At 41.2% G+C, this 17,770-nt stretch overlaps 1 protein-coding gene across 8 annotated transcripts in view; it reads right to left on the reverse strand.

Annotated features, from left to right (window-relative positions):
- PHC3 (polyhomeotic homolog 3) overlaps positions 1-3,367 on the reverse strand; it is an 86,283-nt gene extending 82,916 nt beyond the window's left edge. For 7 of the 8 annotated variants that reach the window (XR_452492.2, XM_057545005.1, XM_007197527.2 and 4 more), the window contains exons 1-2: positions 3,307-3,367; positions 604-769 (exon numbers count right to left, since the gene is read on the reverse strand). Coding sequence is in view for 7 of the 8 variants with exons in the window: in XM_057545005.1 (XP_057400988.1) it covers positions 604-769; positions 3,307-3,320 (180 nt within the window). In the remaining variant the exon portion in view is untranslated. Of the gene's footprint in view, positions 1-603; positions 770-2,297; positions 2,507-3,306 lie in introns of those variants that run through there. The other variant, XM_057545006.1, reaches the window with a different exon arrangement.
- Between the last annotated feature and the right edge of the window lie 14,403 nt (positions 3,368-17,770).

A 17,770-nucleotide genomic window follows, 5' to 3' on the forward strand; every position in this document is an offset into this window, starting at 1 on the left:
ATTGCAATGCCCATGCCCTTTTCATGCTATACCATATTGCCTCAACCTCCATTACTATAAAGGTTAACCAGGTAAACTTTATTTTCCCAACTAAGTGAAGAGCCTAAGACTTTTCCTAATTAAATATTCCCTTCCTCCTCTGCCCCTTAGAGCTCTTGAGTGGATCCTCCTGTTTAGGGTTCTTAGGCCACTTGGGTTTAAAATGAACCTCTTAACATATCTACAGAGTTGAATAGATCTGAATAGATGCTAAGTCCACATTTTGGGTTCAAATGTAAAATAACCAGAAAAACCTAGAGCCATTCTTCATGTTGGGGCTCTTGGTTGAGTTTCTCAACGTTGTAGCAGTACCTAGAGACCTTCCAATTATAATTTTCCCAACATATTGTTTTATAAGCTACACGCTGATAAATGTAGGCCTTCTCAGTAGAATGATTATTAAATAACTCTGTTGGTTGTTCCAAACGTGAACAATTCTAACTGTACTCATTTAGAGGGTGTCATGTAACTCATTTGAGGACGTGAAACAATGGATTCATCTGGCTTAAGCAAAAACTAATGGCATCCTCAGTCTTAGCCTACGCGTCATGGTAACTGAAATACCTGTACAGCATGTCGGTCTGAGCCACTATAGACAGAGATCTGTGGTTGCTGCATTCGAGAGGAGGAAGTGGTGATGGTGGTCGTGGTAGTGCTACTGGCTGTTGTCGACACCGAAGATGTTCCAGGGTTTGGTTCACTATCCATAGCTGTACTGTGGTCCTTAAACCTAGCAGATAACACAAAGGATTTATATTGGCAAAAGCGTTATCTTATGGAGTTTAAAGAATAATTATTCCAAGAAATAATCAAATAATCAGCAACAGTCTAAATTTCTAAGAAGGCCCTCACTAAATACAGAGAGCACACAGTCACCATAAACACGTGCCAGGGAAAAGTACTTCACAAATATATAGCATATTTAACAGTTCATACCTACTAAACTTGAATTCAAATGACTCAGGATATGTAACTCAGATAAAGCCTGGCCTAAAGTTTACCTGTTTATTGTTGAAGGAAGATGAGTGTTTTGAAACCAAAACAGGTGATGACGGAATACTTAACTACCCAGGAAAATTAAAACTGAAGCAATATCAGAGTATTAAAATATTTCTTTATATTCTTTTGACCATACTAATTACAAATTAAAGTCATTCTCATCTAGACATTAAAATAGGATGCCTATGGACTTGTGTTAGCTTAGTTTAGTAGTTTAGCTTAGTTTTTGGTTACCATATATACTTTATTTAAAAATAAGCTCTCTTAGAAAATAATTTAAAAAATAATTTATTAACTCACACTGCTTTCCCTCTAATTATTCTACAACATTGTCCTCACTACATGTAATAACTGAGTACTACTCATAAGCAGATTACTCTGACTGGGTAAATAAGAGAAGCAGCTGAAAACAATTTCCCCACTTCCTTACAAAAATCTCTTTTTCACAAATAATAGCTCCAAATTTTGAAAACAGCATAATTATGTCACTTTCCTCATGTACGGACAGTAAAGTGCAGTTTTGTACCACACTGATTCTTTTCCCTCTAATATTACAAACTCATTTCACTGCTGCGGTACAAAATTCCACTAAATACGGAATCTGTATTTTAACAAATTCAAACAACATATTAAGTCAATTCTGAGGGGCTTAATATTGTTAGAAACGAGAACTACAGTATTTTTTTGAAGGGTCAGAAATGCACCACAATGGTGAAAAGCACACTTGAGAATATACTACTGGCTTTATCTGCTTTTCTTATCTGTCTTTTCTTCTGAGAGACAAAACCTGACCCACCTCATAGGAGCAGCATTGACAAGAATGTAACAAGAACACTTTCTACTTCACGAAAAGACAAAGGAATTTGGCACTAACTGTGTATGCACGCACTATTCCCATATGGTGTCCTTTTATGTACAAATTTTCTTTGTTCTTTATATCATGTATGTAAATAGTATTTATGTGCTCTTTCAGGAATCAAATGGTTAAAAAAAATCCCGATTTAATAAAAGGAAAAGTGAAAGGAAAAAAGTGGGGGGTTGGAGCTGACTCTTACTAATTATTTTGATTAGTAAATGACACATCTTTATGCTTCGCTGGGGTTTCTTTTGAGGGGGGAAGGCGGTTTGTAGTTTTGCAAACTGCCTTCCAATCATCAAATCACAGCATCATATGGTAACTGTTCAACAGCATACAGATATAGCGGTACATAAACTTTTTACCAAATTACTACCTGTCATAGCACTTCTGAACCACGTACCAAAGAAATGCAGAAAGCCAGCTTAAATTCTGGTCCTTTTACAGTGCTCTTCTGCTCAGCCATGTGCCCAACCTCAAACCCTACGGTAAGCAGTTCAGTAACTAACTAAATATGGTCACAGAGAATCCAAATGCGAGGCACACGTCTAAACATCGGTGGGTAGAACCGGCCAAACCACTGAACTGCATTTGGAGACCTGGCACAAAAGAACAATTTTGGTAACTCCGCCGTCTACGCACAGTTTTCCCTGCAAAATACAAACGGCAGTTCTGCTGCACCAGCGGCCTACCCAGGAAACACTAAGTTTGAGTCGCTAACTGAGCATACCATCACACCGCCACACAAGAATGTGGCCCTCTAGGGCGGCATCAACACTGCAGCCAGAGACCCTAAGGAAAGGAAGATCTCTCCTTGCAGGGTGTTTTCAGCCTCGTCAGACTCGCAACAGCCCCCGCCGCTGCAAGGCCGGCGCTGCGACACCTCCTCCAAGCCTCCCGGGGGAGGGCGGTGAGCAGCCCCACGTCTCGCGTTCTCCCACTGAGAAGCAGTGGGGTGGCGCCGGGCGGGGTTGGGGGGGAAGGAGGCGAGCGCGAAGGAGGCCTGGCAGTGCCCGCCCAGCCCTACCCAGCCTCCGCGGGCCCCCGGCGCGGCAGCCGTCACAAGGCTGCCCGCGGGGCCCACTTGCAGGGATGACAGCGCCTGAGGGGCCCACTCGGGCTCATCTTCCGGAAGATTCCTACGGTCGGGGTCCGAGGGGCGACCCTGCGCACAGGGCCCCGCAGATCCGGGGCCAGACGGCGGAAGGGGCGCTCCCGCCTGGAGGTAACTGGACCCTTAACAGTTCTCCTCCGTCTCCCCACAAGGGCCAAGCGGGCTCCTCCACGATAAGAAAACTCTCACGTCCCCCTTTCCCCGCACTGCCTGCGAAAGAGCCCTGAGCTCAAGGGGACGTGTCGCTGCCCCCCACTCGCCCCCCGGTTACGACATTAGTCACCAGCAAGTAACTCACTCCGCTTCCGCCATCTTCTCTCCTCCATCACTACCATGGGCTGCGCATGCGCCCCCCGGCGGCGACGGCGGCGGCGGCGGCGAGAGAGGGGGCGGGGTCGGCTAGCCTCGGGCCCCCGAGGTCACGTGGGGTCCTCGTCTTCCAATCCCCCCCCCCCCCCAGTTCAAGCCTTGCTTGCTGTGGAAAGTGACCAGTTTTCCAATTTAGATACCAGTATCTCACCTCCCCCCGCGCTCGCTTTCTCTTGCCTAGGGTCTTCTTCCTCCTGGGGAGGGGGTCTGTAACCAAGATATGAAAAGTTCTGATTAGACTGTTAAAATTTTTAAGAACATCTAAAATATATCAAAGCCTGTGTGAACTGCAAAGAGTGAGATGGAAGAGAATACCACGAGGATTGGATGCTGAGGTGTCAGGGTGAAAGGAAATGCCATGGTAGCTGCAGGGTTTGTTACCTGGGGCGCATGGCAGTTTGGGGATGGAATCAGCAATTCCTCTCTTGGGCTCAAAGATAGTGTTCTGGATCCCATAAGGTGGACGGTTAAGGAATCATCATGATTACCCTATGAATATCATTCATGTGTGTGACATGAATTTACTGAGTGGTTAGTGGAGATTGCAAACTTGCATACCGCAGGGAAGAAGCAGGAATGGCCACCAGTTTGCTAATGTAATTTACTATATTCTACGCATATGGCAACTAATCTGAAGCAGGATGAGACAAACATGCAAATTTGAGTGAAACAAGTCCCTGTCTTCCAACAAATCTTAATCTGGAGAGTGAAGTGGGTTTTACAGAGATAGCCACACATTCTAAGTGATCTGACACAGATCCATCAAGTGCTTTGGCAACCTTAAGTTCAAGGAATAATAAATCTTAACTGTCCTTCACCAAAAACAGCATACTGATCACAAACAGTGCCTTCTTTTTCCACTTTTTAAGATCAAGAACTGAGAAATGAATTAGTGATATAAATTCATTGCAAAGTGTAATATGGTCTAATGAAAAGTATACTTAATCTTATAAATCCTGTGATCAGGATGTCCCTAGGGAAGGGAAGAGACCACTTCCTATGTAAGGGAAATTGTCCTTTACCACTTCTCCCTGTATGATAACATTGTTTCTTTACCTTATTTTCTTATCTAAAGCAGTGCCCTTCCTCCTACCCCTAGGAGAACTCACTGAGAAAGTCCCCTTTGAAAAGTCCCTGTAGATGCTTAAAAATAAGATATTACTACTTTTTCTTTCTTTTCTGACTTGCTCATATGATGCCATTGTCATTTAACTCTCAAGAATCAACTGTTGGGACTTCCTTGGTGGTCCAGTGGTTAAGAGTCCACTCTTCCAATGCAAGGGGTGTGGGTTCGATCCCTGGTGGGGGAACTAAGATCCTGCATGCTGCGTGGCCAAAACAGAAAAAGAATCAACTGTCTATCGGTATTGCTGACATTTTTGTTTAGTAAAACAAAACTGAAGAAAGCAGTCTTAGACCTAAACATGAAAAATGCATAATCCAAAGGAATGTTTGGAATAAATGGGCCAAAATTGTGCCTTTTCATTCCTCTTTCCTTTGAACATCTAAGGCCTATATCTATATTGTCATCTCATGCAGATTGGCTTTAAAAGTCAGAACATATATTAGGTAAAATCAGGCCAGTGCTGCTTTTTATTTATTTTATTTTATTTTATTTTTTGTTTTTTATTTTTTTTGGCAGCGGCTTGCAGGAGCTTAGTTCCCGGACCAGGGATGGAACCCAGCCCCAGCAGTGAGAGTGCGAAGTCCTAACCGCTGGACCTCCAGAGAATCCCCAGTACCGCTTTTTAGAAACATTTCAAAACCCAATATTTATTATAACAACAACTAGCATTTGTATAGCCTTTTACTAAAAGCAGAGGATTCCCACAAACTCATTTGATCATCACAACAATCCTAGTTATCATTTTCATTTAGCACAGAAATATAATGAGGCTCAGGCTTCCCTGGTGGCGCAGTGGTTGAGAATCCGCCTGCCAATGCAGGGGACATGGGTTCGAGCCCTGGTCTGGGAAGATCCCACATGCCTCAGAGCAACTAAGCCCATGCGCCACAACTACTGAGCCTGTGCTCTAGAGCCCGCGAGCCACAACTACTGAGCCCGCATGCTGCAACTACTGAAGCCCGCGTGCCTAGAGCCCGTGCTCTGCAACAAGAGAAGCCACCACAATGAGAAGCCCGCGCACCGCAATGAAGAGTAACCGCCGCTCGCTGCAATTAGAGAAAGCCCGTCCACAGCAACGAAGACCCAACACAGCCAAAAATAAATAAATAAATAAAATAAATTTCTTTAAAAAAAAAGAAATATAATGAGGCTCAAGGTGATTAAATGCCTGTGGTGACTCTGCTAGACTGTACCAGAAATGGGGTTCTAACTTAAGCTTTCCATGGCCAAAATCAAGTTTTCGTCCCTGCATCATTCAGCAAGCCACTGTGTGAAGTGTTAGTGGAGACAAAGTATGATAAAGGACTACCCTCAAGAAATTTATCATCACTTATCTGATGAAACAGAGGAAGGTGTTTTACCTCTTTGTGATTTCCTAATGAAGAGATTTATGTGTCATGCTAACAGGCTGAACTTCTTTCTAAAGTTTCCAGGAAACGTTGCTTTGGAGAAGTGCCAGCATCGTATATGATTTTAGAAAAATCCCTCTAGCAAGGATGGATTGGAGGAAAGTGAAACTGGAGACAGGGAAACTAGTTGGGAAACTGTATTAATCCTTAGAGAAATGGTAAAAGGCTCCAGGAATGAAAAAGAGGGATAGATTAAAATTTTTGTTCCTTTGTTGCACTAGTCACACTTCAAGTGCTCAATAGCCGTATGTGGCTAGTGGCAACTATATTGTACAGTGTAGATATAGAACATTTCTATCATTACAGAAAGTTCTATTGGACAGTGCTCATCTGAACGCTAGATCAGGGATTGGCAAACTACTATTTCTGTCTTAGTCAGTTTGGGCGGCTATGACAGAGGCCATGGACTGGGCAGCTTAAGCAAACATTTATTTCTCACAGTTCTGGAGGCTGGGAAGTCCAGGGTCACGGTGCAGGCAGATTCAGTGTCCAGTGAGAGCTCTCTTCCTGATTTGCAGACAGCCACCTTCTCACTGTATCCTCACATGGTGGAGAGAGAAGACAGTATAGCAGGAATGGGGACCATGGGTATTTGGGCCACTCCTTCATGTAACTCACTTGTGCCTTCAAGGCCTGCTCAGCCCTATCATGTATAGTCCACTTCCATTTGATGGTGGAATGCTGCTATGCCCACCCAACTTTACGGTCTGGTGGACCAGATGACACTCAGTTCACAATGAGCAGCTTGCATGGTAACTTGGTGACCCATAGTTAAGCATTCAGTCTCTACTAAGGTCCAGTAGCAGGCCAAGAGCTGTTTCCCAAAAGGAGAGTAGTTATCTGCAGAGGGTGATAGGGCTTTGTTCCAAAATCCTGAGGACCTGTGCTGTGATTTCCCTATAGGGCCCTGTTGAAGGCTCCAAACAGCATTCCTATCTCCCACTACCACTTGGGATGGAGTAACACACCCAAATGAGGAATAGGTTGCCTCCAAAATCCAAAGAGGCCCTCTAGGTGTTACACTTCTTTTTTTGTTTGTAGGAGGGGCCAGATGCAACAATTTATCCTTCACCTTAGAAGGGATATTTCAACATGCCCCGCACCTCTGGACCTCCTAGAAATTTCACTGACATGGAAGAAAAATGTTGCTGAATTTTTGTCAGATTTATTTCCCACCTTCTGACACACAAATATCTTACCAATAAGTTGAGTAGTTGCTACTTTTTGCACACTACGTCCGATCAGCATACTGTCATCAATGTAATGGACCAGTGGACCAGTGTGATATGATGTGAAAGAAAAAGGTGATCAAAATTCTTGCAAACTAATTATGACATAGGGCTGCAGGGTTGATTTAGCCCTGATGTAGGATTGTGAAGGTGTATTGCTGGCCTTGCCAGCTGAAAACAAACTGCTTCTGGTGGTCTTTACTAACAGGTATCAAGAAAAAAGCATTTGTCAGATCTATAGTTGCATACTAGGTACCAGGGGATATATTAATTTGCCCAACCTATAAAAACCACATCTGGTACAGCAGCTGCAATTGAAGTCACCAACTGGTCAAGCTTAGAGTAATCCACTGTCATTCTCCAAAATCTGTCTGCCTTCTGCACAGGCCAACAGGCAAGTTGAGTGGGGATGTGGTGGCACTAATCTCTGCAATCCCTCCAGGAATACGGTATTGCTTTTGCTTTACTATTTTCCTAGGTAGAGGCAGTTCTACTGGCTTCCACTTGACCTTTACCACCGTACTAGTCCTCACTCCACAGATCAGGGAACCAATGTGGGGATTCTGCCGGGTGCTCAGTGTATCTATTCTTTTTTTTTTTTTTTTGGGCATGTCAGGTCTTAGTTGCAGCATGCGGGATCTTTCGTTGTGGCGTGCAGGTTTCTCTCTAGTTGTGGCACGTGGGCTCCAGGACGCACGGGCTCTGTGTTTGCAGCACGCGGGCTTAGTTGCCCCACGGCATGTGGGATCTTAGTTCCCCCACCAGGGATTGAACCTGTGTCCCCTGCATTGGAAGGCGGATTCTTTACCACTGGACCACCATGGAAATCCCTCAGTGTATCTATTCTAATTCCTCATTCCAGGACTAGGGAAATAACCATAGGATGGGTTTGGGGGACCCACTGGGCCCACTGTGAGACAAACTTGGGATAAAACTCCTTCAATCACCTGACTTCCATAAGCCCCTTCTGTAACTGGTAGACCACAGTGATGTTTGATCTCCTGGAATTAATGTCAGTTCAGAGCCAGCATCCAGTGGTCCCCAAATGGTCTGATTATTTCTTTTTCCCCAGTGCACAGTTACCCTGCTAAAAGGTTGTAGGTCCCTTTGGTGAAGTCTGGAGAAAGATTCACTGTATAAACTTTGGCTGGTGTACCAATGTCATTTCTGTCGGGGATGTAGCTGCTTCTTTATTTAAGGGGTACTGAGGTCTGTAAACCAGCTCAAGTCTGGGAATTGATTGAAGGGATATGACTCTCTTTTTATGATTCAGGTTAGACTTTTGTTTACTTGACCTATAACTTTTCTACTGATACTGTTCAAGTAAGAATTTAGTAGGTTTCCTATCTGTTTCACTTCTAGGTGTACCATGATCAACTAGCCAATGACATAGGTCTGCACAAGTAAGACTATTCTGATTGCTCCTTTGACTCTGCTGTCCACCAGTGCTGCCACTTGGTCCCTGCAACCCTAGGATCCAATTACTCCTATTGCATTTAGGTTCCCCAATTCAGTGGCTACTGTATTTCCCACTGTTAAGGTCTGGCCTACAGAGAAGAGCGATCACAGAGCCCTTCATGGATGCTGGAGCTCCCCTCACAAACTGCTATGGAGCAAGTATTTGTGTCCCCCCCCAGCCTTCAAATGTTGAAGCCCTAATCCCCAATGTGATGGTATTTGGAAACTTTGGGAGGTAATTAGGTCATCAGAGTTGAACCTTTATAAATGGGATTAGTGCTCTTAGAAGAAGAAAGATGAGAGAGATGATCTCTCTCCACCATGTGAGGATACAGCAACAAGGTGGCCATTGTCTGCAAACTGGGAAGAAGTTTCTCACCAGACACCACATTTGCCAGCACCTTGATCCTGGACTTCCCACTCTCTAGAACTGTGAGAAATAATTGTTTGTTGTTTAAACCACCCAGTCTGTGGTATTTATCATAGCAGCCCAAACTGACTAACACAAGCCCACAGGCCAAATCCAGCCTGCCGCTTGTTTTTATACAGCCCTCAAGCTAAGAATGGTTTCTACATTCTCTAATGATTGAAAAAATTATCTAAGGAAGAATATTTTGTGACGAGTGAGAATTACGTGAAATTTGTATTTCAGTGTCCATAAATTAGGTCTTATTGGAACACAGCAATACTCACTCGTTTATGTATTGTCTACAGCTGCTTTTGTGCTTCAAGGGCAGAGTTGAGTAGTTGCAACAGACACTGTAATGGTCCACTTGACAGAAAAAGTATGCTGACCTGTGTTCTGAGTCACTGATCACCTCGTGCTGGACACTTGCAGGGTAGTTAATATAGTACATACACTGTCCTACACCCCAACTAGACTTAATTGCTGTCCTAATATCCTATATGGTGAGACAGAAGGTCAAGTGACCCAGATTTGAATACTGGTAAAGTACTGACCCTCCTTGGGAAACTGCTTCACGTTTTAGTTTTTTGTGTTGTTTTGTTTTATTTTTTATTCATTTATTTGGTTGTGCTGGGTCTTAGTTGCTTTTTTTTTTTTTGAGGTCTTAGTTTTATAATGTGAAAAAAAGAGGGACAACACCTTACAAGATTGTTGTACAGCCTTAAAAAACCAAATGTAAAGTCTAAAAAAGTTCTCTTTTTTCTTTTTTTAACTTTTTATCAAAGTCTTCCTTCACCTGAATTTGTTCAATAAATGTTACTGAGTATGCCTAATACTCAATAGGTTTTAAATGCTTGTTGAGGGAATGAATGCTTGAATATTTGGATGAATGAGGACTAAAATTCTAGTATATCCTGTAGGTTGGAATGACGCAATGTATGGACTTGCTTTCTCTTTTCCTTGAAAGTAATACAGTATACTAAAACCAAATACTTTTACTAAAGCAAATAGTACTGAAACTGAAAAGACAGTCTAGTCCTGCCACCGCTCATCTACTCTTACAATAATCAGTATGTTAATCATATGCTTATCAATCTTATCTTCCCTTGTATACCTATGGTTGGCACTGTTACTAGTCGGCTATGTTTCCCCAGGTGCTGAAGAGCAGAAACTGGGAGCTTTAAAGCTTAAAGGGACACTAGACGTCATGTGACCCATGCTGAGGAAGAATCCATGGCAAAAGCAGAATCTGAACTCTGATCTCCTAACCTCCTATCCATCCAGTCTGGAGTTTTTTGCCTTGTGCCACGAAGCCTTACTTCAAGCATGTAGGTACTTGATAAACACTTGAAGCTGCTATGGACTTTCATTTCCATTCTGCTTTTTGCTTAATGTTTACTTAGCATTGTGGCAGCCTGGAAGAGTTGTGCTACGTAGAGCTGTAGAAACAGACAAACTTAGATGTGAATCCTGACTTTGCCATTCTCTAGCTGTGTGACCTCTTGCAATGCTATCAGCTCCACCTTCAAAATATAACCTCATCATAACTGAATCACTTTGCTGTACACCTGAAACCAACACAACACTGTAAATCAACTGCTTTCAGGAAAAATTTAGATATATATACAAATATAAACCTCATCTCTGGCCACACTACCATGAACACACATGAAATTATCAATTATCAGGCTATAAACTACACATTTTGTTTACTTCTACATTCCTAGTTCTTTAACATTAAGTGCTCAGTAATTATGCATTGAATAAATGAAGTTTACTTAACTGCTCTAATCCCCAGTTTGCTAATCTGAAAAATGGGGAGAGTATTTACCACACTTATTGTACAAGTTGAAAAAAGATGAAATAATGTATCTAAACAGTGGAGCGTAATAAATGCTCACTAAGCATAGCTGTAATTTTGCCACAAATTATTATGCTTAAAGTAAAGGAAAACAATCCTCCTATTGTATTTCCAAAAGTTATGCAATTTTTATGAGGCCATCCTTACTTTTTTCTTTTTAAGATTTATTTATTATTTATTTATTTTATTTATTTATTTTTGGCTGCTTTGGGTCTTAGTTGTGGCACACGGGATCTTCGTTGTGGTGCGTGGGCTTCTCTCTAGTTGTAGTGTACGGGTTTTTCTCTTCTCTAGTTGTGGTACGTGGGCTCCAGGGCACATGGGCTCTGTAGTTGTGGCATGAGGGTTCCAGAGCGCATGGGCTCTGTAGTTTGTGGCACGGCGGGCTCTCTAGTTGAGGCGCGTGAGCTCAGTAGTTGTGGCACGGGGGCTTAGTTGCCCTGAGGCATGTGGGATCTTAGTTCCCTGACCAGGGATCAAACCCATGTCTCCTGCATTGTAAGGCAGATTCTTTACCACTGGACCACCAGGGAAGTCCCCCTTACTTTTAAAAATTAGTTAGCAGATACATTTTTTAACGTGCATATGCTGTATTTTAAAATATTTAGTGTCGGTATCTGAGAATAGATTTTTGCCTGTGTGCTCCTAATGTATTAAAATAAACAGTGTCATATCAGTTTCATATTAAATCTTAATTGTAATGTTCTATTTATGGTAGATAAGTCTCTCTTAATTACATAAAATGCCAGAGACAACAGGAGGCAGAACAAAATACATTATAGGGAACAAGCAAAGCTAGTGAACAGGAATGATAAGTTAGCCAAGTTGGGGAAAAGTTATGTGACAAAAGCATACAATGATATAGAACTTAATCTTAATATTTACCTCTAGCAAATCCTAAATACAGAATTGTCCAAAAATCTAAATAATGCAGAAATATATATGAAATAGGAAGTGAAAGTCCACTACAATCCACATCCAAAAATAATCATTAACAGCTTATTTTATATTCTTTTTGATTTTCTATGTACTAACATACAAATAAGTATATGTATCTCTTTATCAAAAATGGTATTGGAGGGCTTCCCTGGTGGCGCAGTGGTTGAGAATCTGCCTGCCAATGCAGGGGACGTGGGTTTGAGCCCCGGTCTGGGAAGATCCCACATGCCGCGGAGCAACTGGGCCCGAGAGCCTCAATTACTGAGCCTGCGCGTCTGGAGCCTGTGCTCCGCACCAAGAGAGGCCACGATAGTGAGAGGCCCGCGCACCGCGATGAAGAGTGGCCCCCGCTTGCCGCAACTAGAGGAAGCCCATGCGCAGCAACGAAGACCCAACACAGCCATAAATAAATAAATAAATAAAATATTTTTTAAAAAAAAGAAAAAAGCCTCTTATTCTACCTTTTTAAAAAAAAAACGGTATTGGACTATATATACTCTTTTGCAGTCTTTTTCACTTAATAGTATATCCTTCCATGTCAGTGTATGTGGTTTTCTTCCAGTTCCTCAAAGATGCCACTTTGCTTACCTCATGGCCTTCCATACAATCCTGGAATATTCTTTCCCATACTTTGCAAATCTAGTTCCTTGTTTCCCTTTAATTCTCTGCATAAATGTCATTTCTTTAGATAGGTTTTTCCAGATCAATTTATGGAGTTCTCCCCACCATTATTCTCTATCACTGCACAATATTTATTTCCCTTGGAGCAGGTACCACAGTTTGTAATTGTGAGTTTGTTCACTTATTTTCTTGCCTATTTTTTCTCTCTAAACTGTGAATCTCACAAGGACAGGGAATAAACCTGTTTTCTTCATTACTGTATATTCAGTGCCTTGCACAGTGCCAGATACCATAGTAAGCTCTAAATAAATGTGTTGAAATAAATAAGTGTGTAAGTAACACACTGAAAAAAGGGTATTTGTTCTTTCACTTCCTGTCCATGATGGATAGAGCACTGCTTTCTTTTTTTCTTCAGTTCTTTACTTATTCTCAGTTAAGAAACAATACTGTACAGTTGACCTTTGAACATCATGAGTTTGAACTGTGCAGGTCCACTTTTACATGGATTTTTTTTCAATAAATGCATACTACAGTACTTACATGATATGTGATTTGTTGAATCTGTGGTTGTGGAACTGTGGATACAGAAGGTCAACTGTAAAGTTATACACAGATTTTTGACAGCACAGAGGTTAGTGCCCCTAACTTCCTACATTGTTCAACTGTACTTATCTTGATTCACACCTGGGATTTGTTTTAATCAGGTATGGTAAGGTGACAGACACAAGGACAACTGCTTTTGAAATAAGAGTTTATTATTTACAGTTCCCAAAAAAAGGGAGCATGCCACACCACGCAGGGCCACATGGGGAAGCACCAGGGTCAGTCTGGAGGCAGAAGGAGTGAAAGAGAAAGCATGGCCCAGAGCCTTTATTGTAGTTTCTGCAGAAAGGAATGGATGAGGCAGCATACGAAGGTTTAAGTAAATTTGGGATTGGATAGTTTGAATATTTTTAGCAGGCTCTGGTCTATAGTGGTTGTCTCTAGTTGTCCAGTACCTGGCCCTGGGTGGGGAGGGGTGATTTAGAACAGGGGAAATACTGGCTTGGTGTATGAGAATTAAATAAAGGAGGAAGTTGGGGATATGGGCTTTAGATTGGTTGGTTTGCATATGAAAGGCACATTCACAGAGGAAGTCATTTGCTACCTCTAGGATAATTTTTAGAGATAAAAGCTCTGGGAGCCGCAGCCTCTCCTCTGTCAGTAAGGCCACCAAGATATCAAAGCATCACAAAATATACAAAATAAAAAGCATGATTAATACATTTCCAACCTAATTTAGGTATTATGAATGCTCATTCCCCAGTTAAATTTTTCAGATGAAAGATATAAACCACATCTGTGTATATAAATCTTTGTCTCATTTAATGCAGGCAGATGGGCAGGGCCTGAAATTTGGAGTTAAGAACCTGAGTTTAAGCACTGATCCTTCCCATTTCCAGCTGGGTGCTCTAAGCCAATCCACTTAACCTCTCTGAACACCAAGTTCATCATAACTAAAGCAGGGATAACAGTAATATTTACCAGAAATGTGATTGTATTTGTCAAAATGTTTTGTAACTACAATGCACCATGTACATGTTTAAAGTTTTACTGCAATATACTGCAGGGACTTTTTCTCAGAATAAGAATTTAGAAGGTTTTTTTGTTGTTGTTGTAATTGTAGAAATGTTCAAGGGCGAGACTGGAGGGGGAACACTAAAAATTGATTCAGGAAAAGAATAATAATTCACTGTCTAGTTACATAGTGCAATTTTGGATTAAAGGGTACTTTCCATCAATGGACTTCAAAAAGCTTTGAAACGTTTATTTATTTTCATAATATTTTGAAGTCAGTTAGGTTAAAGTTGTCGTCATTTACTCTCTGAAAGGGAAATAAATACACAGCAAGTTACATAACCTGCTTGAGTCAAAATTAGAACCAAGGCTTTCAATTTTGCCACATAGTGCTCAGACTGGAGCTGCACTGCTCCCCAAAATAAGCAAGCACCTTCTTTTGCTGGAATCATCTAAGGTTTGGTTTTATCAAAATGTTTGCTGGATCAAGCAATTTTTAAAAAATTAGAAAATCTGTCATCAAATAATCATTAGCAATTCATTACCAGCAAATAAGCCTCATCAAGTGCCTCTAAGATGTAGGCATTGGTTTTACTTAATGAAGTTAAGAATCTGTGTCCTCTCCTGAGGTCCTAGAATTTTTGTCTCTTCTGGGCCATTCTTCCCTCTGCTCTCATCTAAAGAACCAATGTTTTCACATTCCTCTTCTCCCTAAAATTTCAGGTGATTTAGGACTAAATCCAAAGCTCCTTCTGTGGCTTACAGAGTCTTTATTTTCTGACTCTAAAACACCTTCCTCTGCTTCCAACTGCCTTTATACTTAAGCCTCATTAAATTTCTCATCAGTCAGACAAAAGCTAGGCCTTTTCACTGCCCTGCCTTTACACCCAACTTTAATTCACCTAAAATAGCACTAAGGGGAGGCTGAGAGGAGAAAGAGAAGGCTACACTTGTTAAATACAGTTGTCGCTCGGTATCCACCGCAAATTGGTTCCAGGACCCCCTAGGATACCAAAATCCATGGATTCTCACTTCTTTTCTATAAAACGGCATAGTATTTCCATATAATCTATGTGCATTCTTCTGTATACTTTAAATCATCTCCAGATTACTTATAATACCTAATGCAATGTAAATGCTATGTAAATATTTGTAAATACAGTGTAAATGCTATGAAATAGTTGCCAGAGCATGGCAAATTCAAATTTTGCTTTTTGAAACTTTCTGAAATTTTTTTAAAAAATATTTTCGATCTACAGTTGGTTGAATCTGTGGATGCGGAACCTGAGGATATGGAAGGCCAACTGTCCTTACTGAGTGCTCTACATACAGTATCCTATCTAATTTGCACAGCAAACCCATGAAGCAGGTATCATTATCCTCCATTTTGCTGATGAGGATACTCACTTTAGTGAGATTAAGTAACCTGTCCAAGGTCATACTGCTAGTAAGTGGCAGGATTAGCTTTGGAACTGAAGTCCACCTGCAAAATACATGCTCTGGCCTCTTCCATATGCTGACCCTCTCCACCCGCTATTGTCATCTGGCATTATTCTTCAGATTCTGCTCAACCTTTTCGTCCTTTGGGCTTCACAGCCTCACCCAGATGGAGTTAGTGCTCTCATAGTACTCTGTTTATACTCCTCTAATAATACTTACCGGGTATTTACTTTTAATTGAGATATAATTCACATAAAATTCATCTGTTTAAAGCATATAACTCAGTGTATATTCACAATGTCGTGTAACCATCACTATTATCTAATTCCAGAATATTTTCATCACCCCAGAAGAAACTCCAAGACCTTTAAGCAATCACTCCCCATTCCCCCTTTCCTGAAACCTCTGGCAACCACTAATCTGCTTTCTGTCTCTATAGATTTGTCTATTATGGACATTTAATATGAATGGCATTATACAACATGTAGCCTTTTGTGTCTGGCTTCCTTTGCTTAGCTTAATGTTTTCAAGGTTTATCCACATTGTCATGTGTTTCAGGACTTCATTCCTTTTTACAGATGAATACTATTTCATTTTAGGGATATACCACATTTTGTTTATCCATTCTTCAATTAATGGACATTTGGTTTGATTTCACTTTGTAGTTACTGTGAATAATGCTTACATGAACATTTGTGTACTGGTTTTTGTACAGACATATGTTTTTGATTCTCTTGGTTATATAACTAGGAAAGGAATTGCTGAGTCATATGGTAACTCAATGTTTAACATCTTGAGAAACTGTCAAACTGTTTTCCAAAGTAGCTGCACTTCTTCATATTCCCACCTGCAATGTATGAGGGTTCCAATTTCTGCACATCCTTGCCAACACTTGTTATCATCTGTCTTTTGATTATAGTCAACCTAGTAGGTATGAAGTGACTGAGCTGCATTTCCCTTATGACTAATAATGAATATTTTTCATGCTTTTATGGCCATTTGTATGTCTTCTTTGGAGAAATGTCTATTCAAATTCTTTGCCCACAAAGAGAAATTATTTGTCTTTTGTAGTCGTAAGAGTTACTTATATATCTGAATACTAGTCCCTTATCAGACATATGATTTGCAAATGTTTTCTCCCATTCTGTGGGAAGACTTTTCTCTTTCTTGATTGTGTCCTTTGAAATACGAAATTCCAACATTTTAAATTTTGATGAATTTCAATTTATCTTTTTCTTTTGTTATTTGTGCTTTTGGTGGCAATCTAAGAATCCATTGTCTAATCTAAGGTCACAAAGATTTCCTGCTGTGTTTTTTCTAAGAGTTTTATAATTTTAGCTCTTACACTTAAATCTTTGATCCATCTTGAGCTAATTTTTTTTTTTTTAAGATTTACTGATTGATTGATTGATTGATTGATTGCTATGTTGGGTCTTCGTTTCTGTGCCAGGGCTTTCTCTAGCTGTGGCAAGTGGGGGCCACTCTTCATTGCGGTGCGCAGGCCTCTCACCATCGCAGCCTGTCCTGTTGCGGAGCACAGGCTCCAGACGCGCAGGCTCAGCAGTTGTGGTTCACGGGCCCAGTTGCTCCGCGGCATGTGGGATCTTCCCGGACGAGGGCTGGAACCCGTGTCCCCTGCATTAGCAGGCAGACTCCCAACCACTGCGCCACCAGGGAAGCCCCTTGAGCTAATTTTTGTAAATGGTTTAGGGAGAAGTCCAACTTCATTCTTCTGTATATGCATACTCAATTGTTCCAGCATCATTTGTTAAAACAAATTAACTCCCCCCCAAAAAAAGACCTATTATTTCCCCCACTGAATTGTCTTGGCCCTTTACATTGACACATGTCTGCTAGTGTGAGCTCCTTGAGGGCAAGGTTTTTTATATTCCTACCTGCATGTCTAGCATGGGACTATGATGTAGTAAACCCTCAAAAAACATGTTCAATAAATGAAAAGCTGATTTGAGAATCCTAGTGTCAACCTACACGTACCAAGTGCCATAGACTTTGCTAGATGCTGGGGAAGTTTTATACATGAACTCACAGTCTAGTAAAGTTTTCAAACCAAAAGTTTCCAAGGGGTCCTAGAATCTTACAATCCTACACTAGAATGGGTCTTGGAGGTCGCGATTCCAGTAAGGAAAAGCAGACCTGACAAGGCTAAATAGCAGCCTGTGGCCTATCTCAGGTTAATTTGCCAGAGATCCCAGGTCTCTTTGAAATTACATTATGACTTTACAACTTAACAAAGGATTTTTTTTCAGTTAGGCCTCCATAAAGCATTTTTTCAGTTAGGCAGGCCTTGAGAAAGTCCTCTCCAGATGAAAGACAGCTGCTTCTGTTT

Source organism: Balaenoptera acutorostrata, chromosome 4 (genome assembly GCF_949987535.1).
Source record: "Balaenoptera acutorostrata chromosome 4, mBalAcu1.1, whole genome shotgun sequence".
Classification (NCBI taxonomy): Eukaryota; Metazoa; Chordata; class Mammalia; order Artiodactyla; family Balaenopteridae; genus Balaenoptera; species Balaenoptera acutorostrata.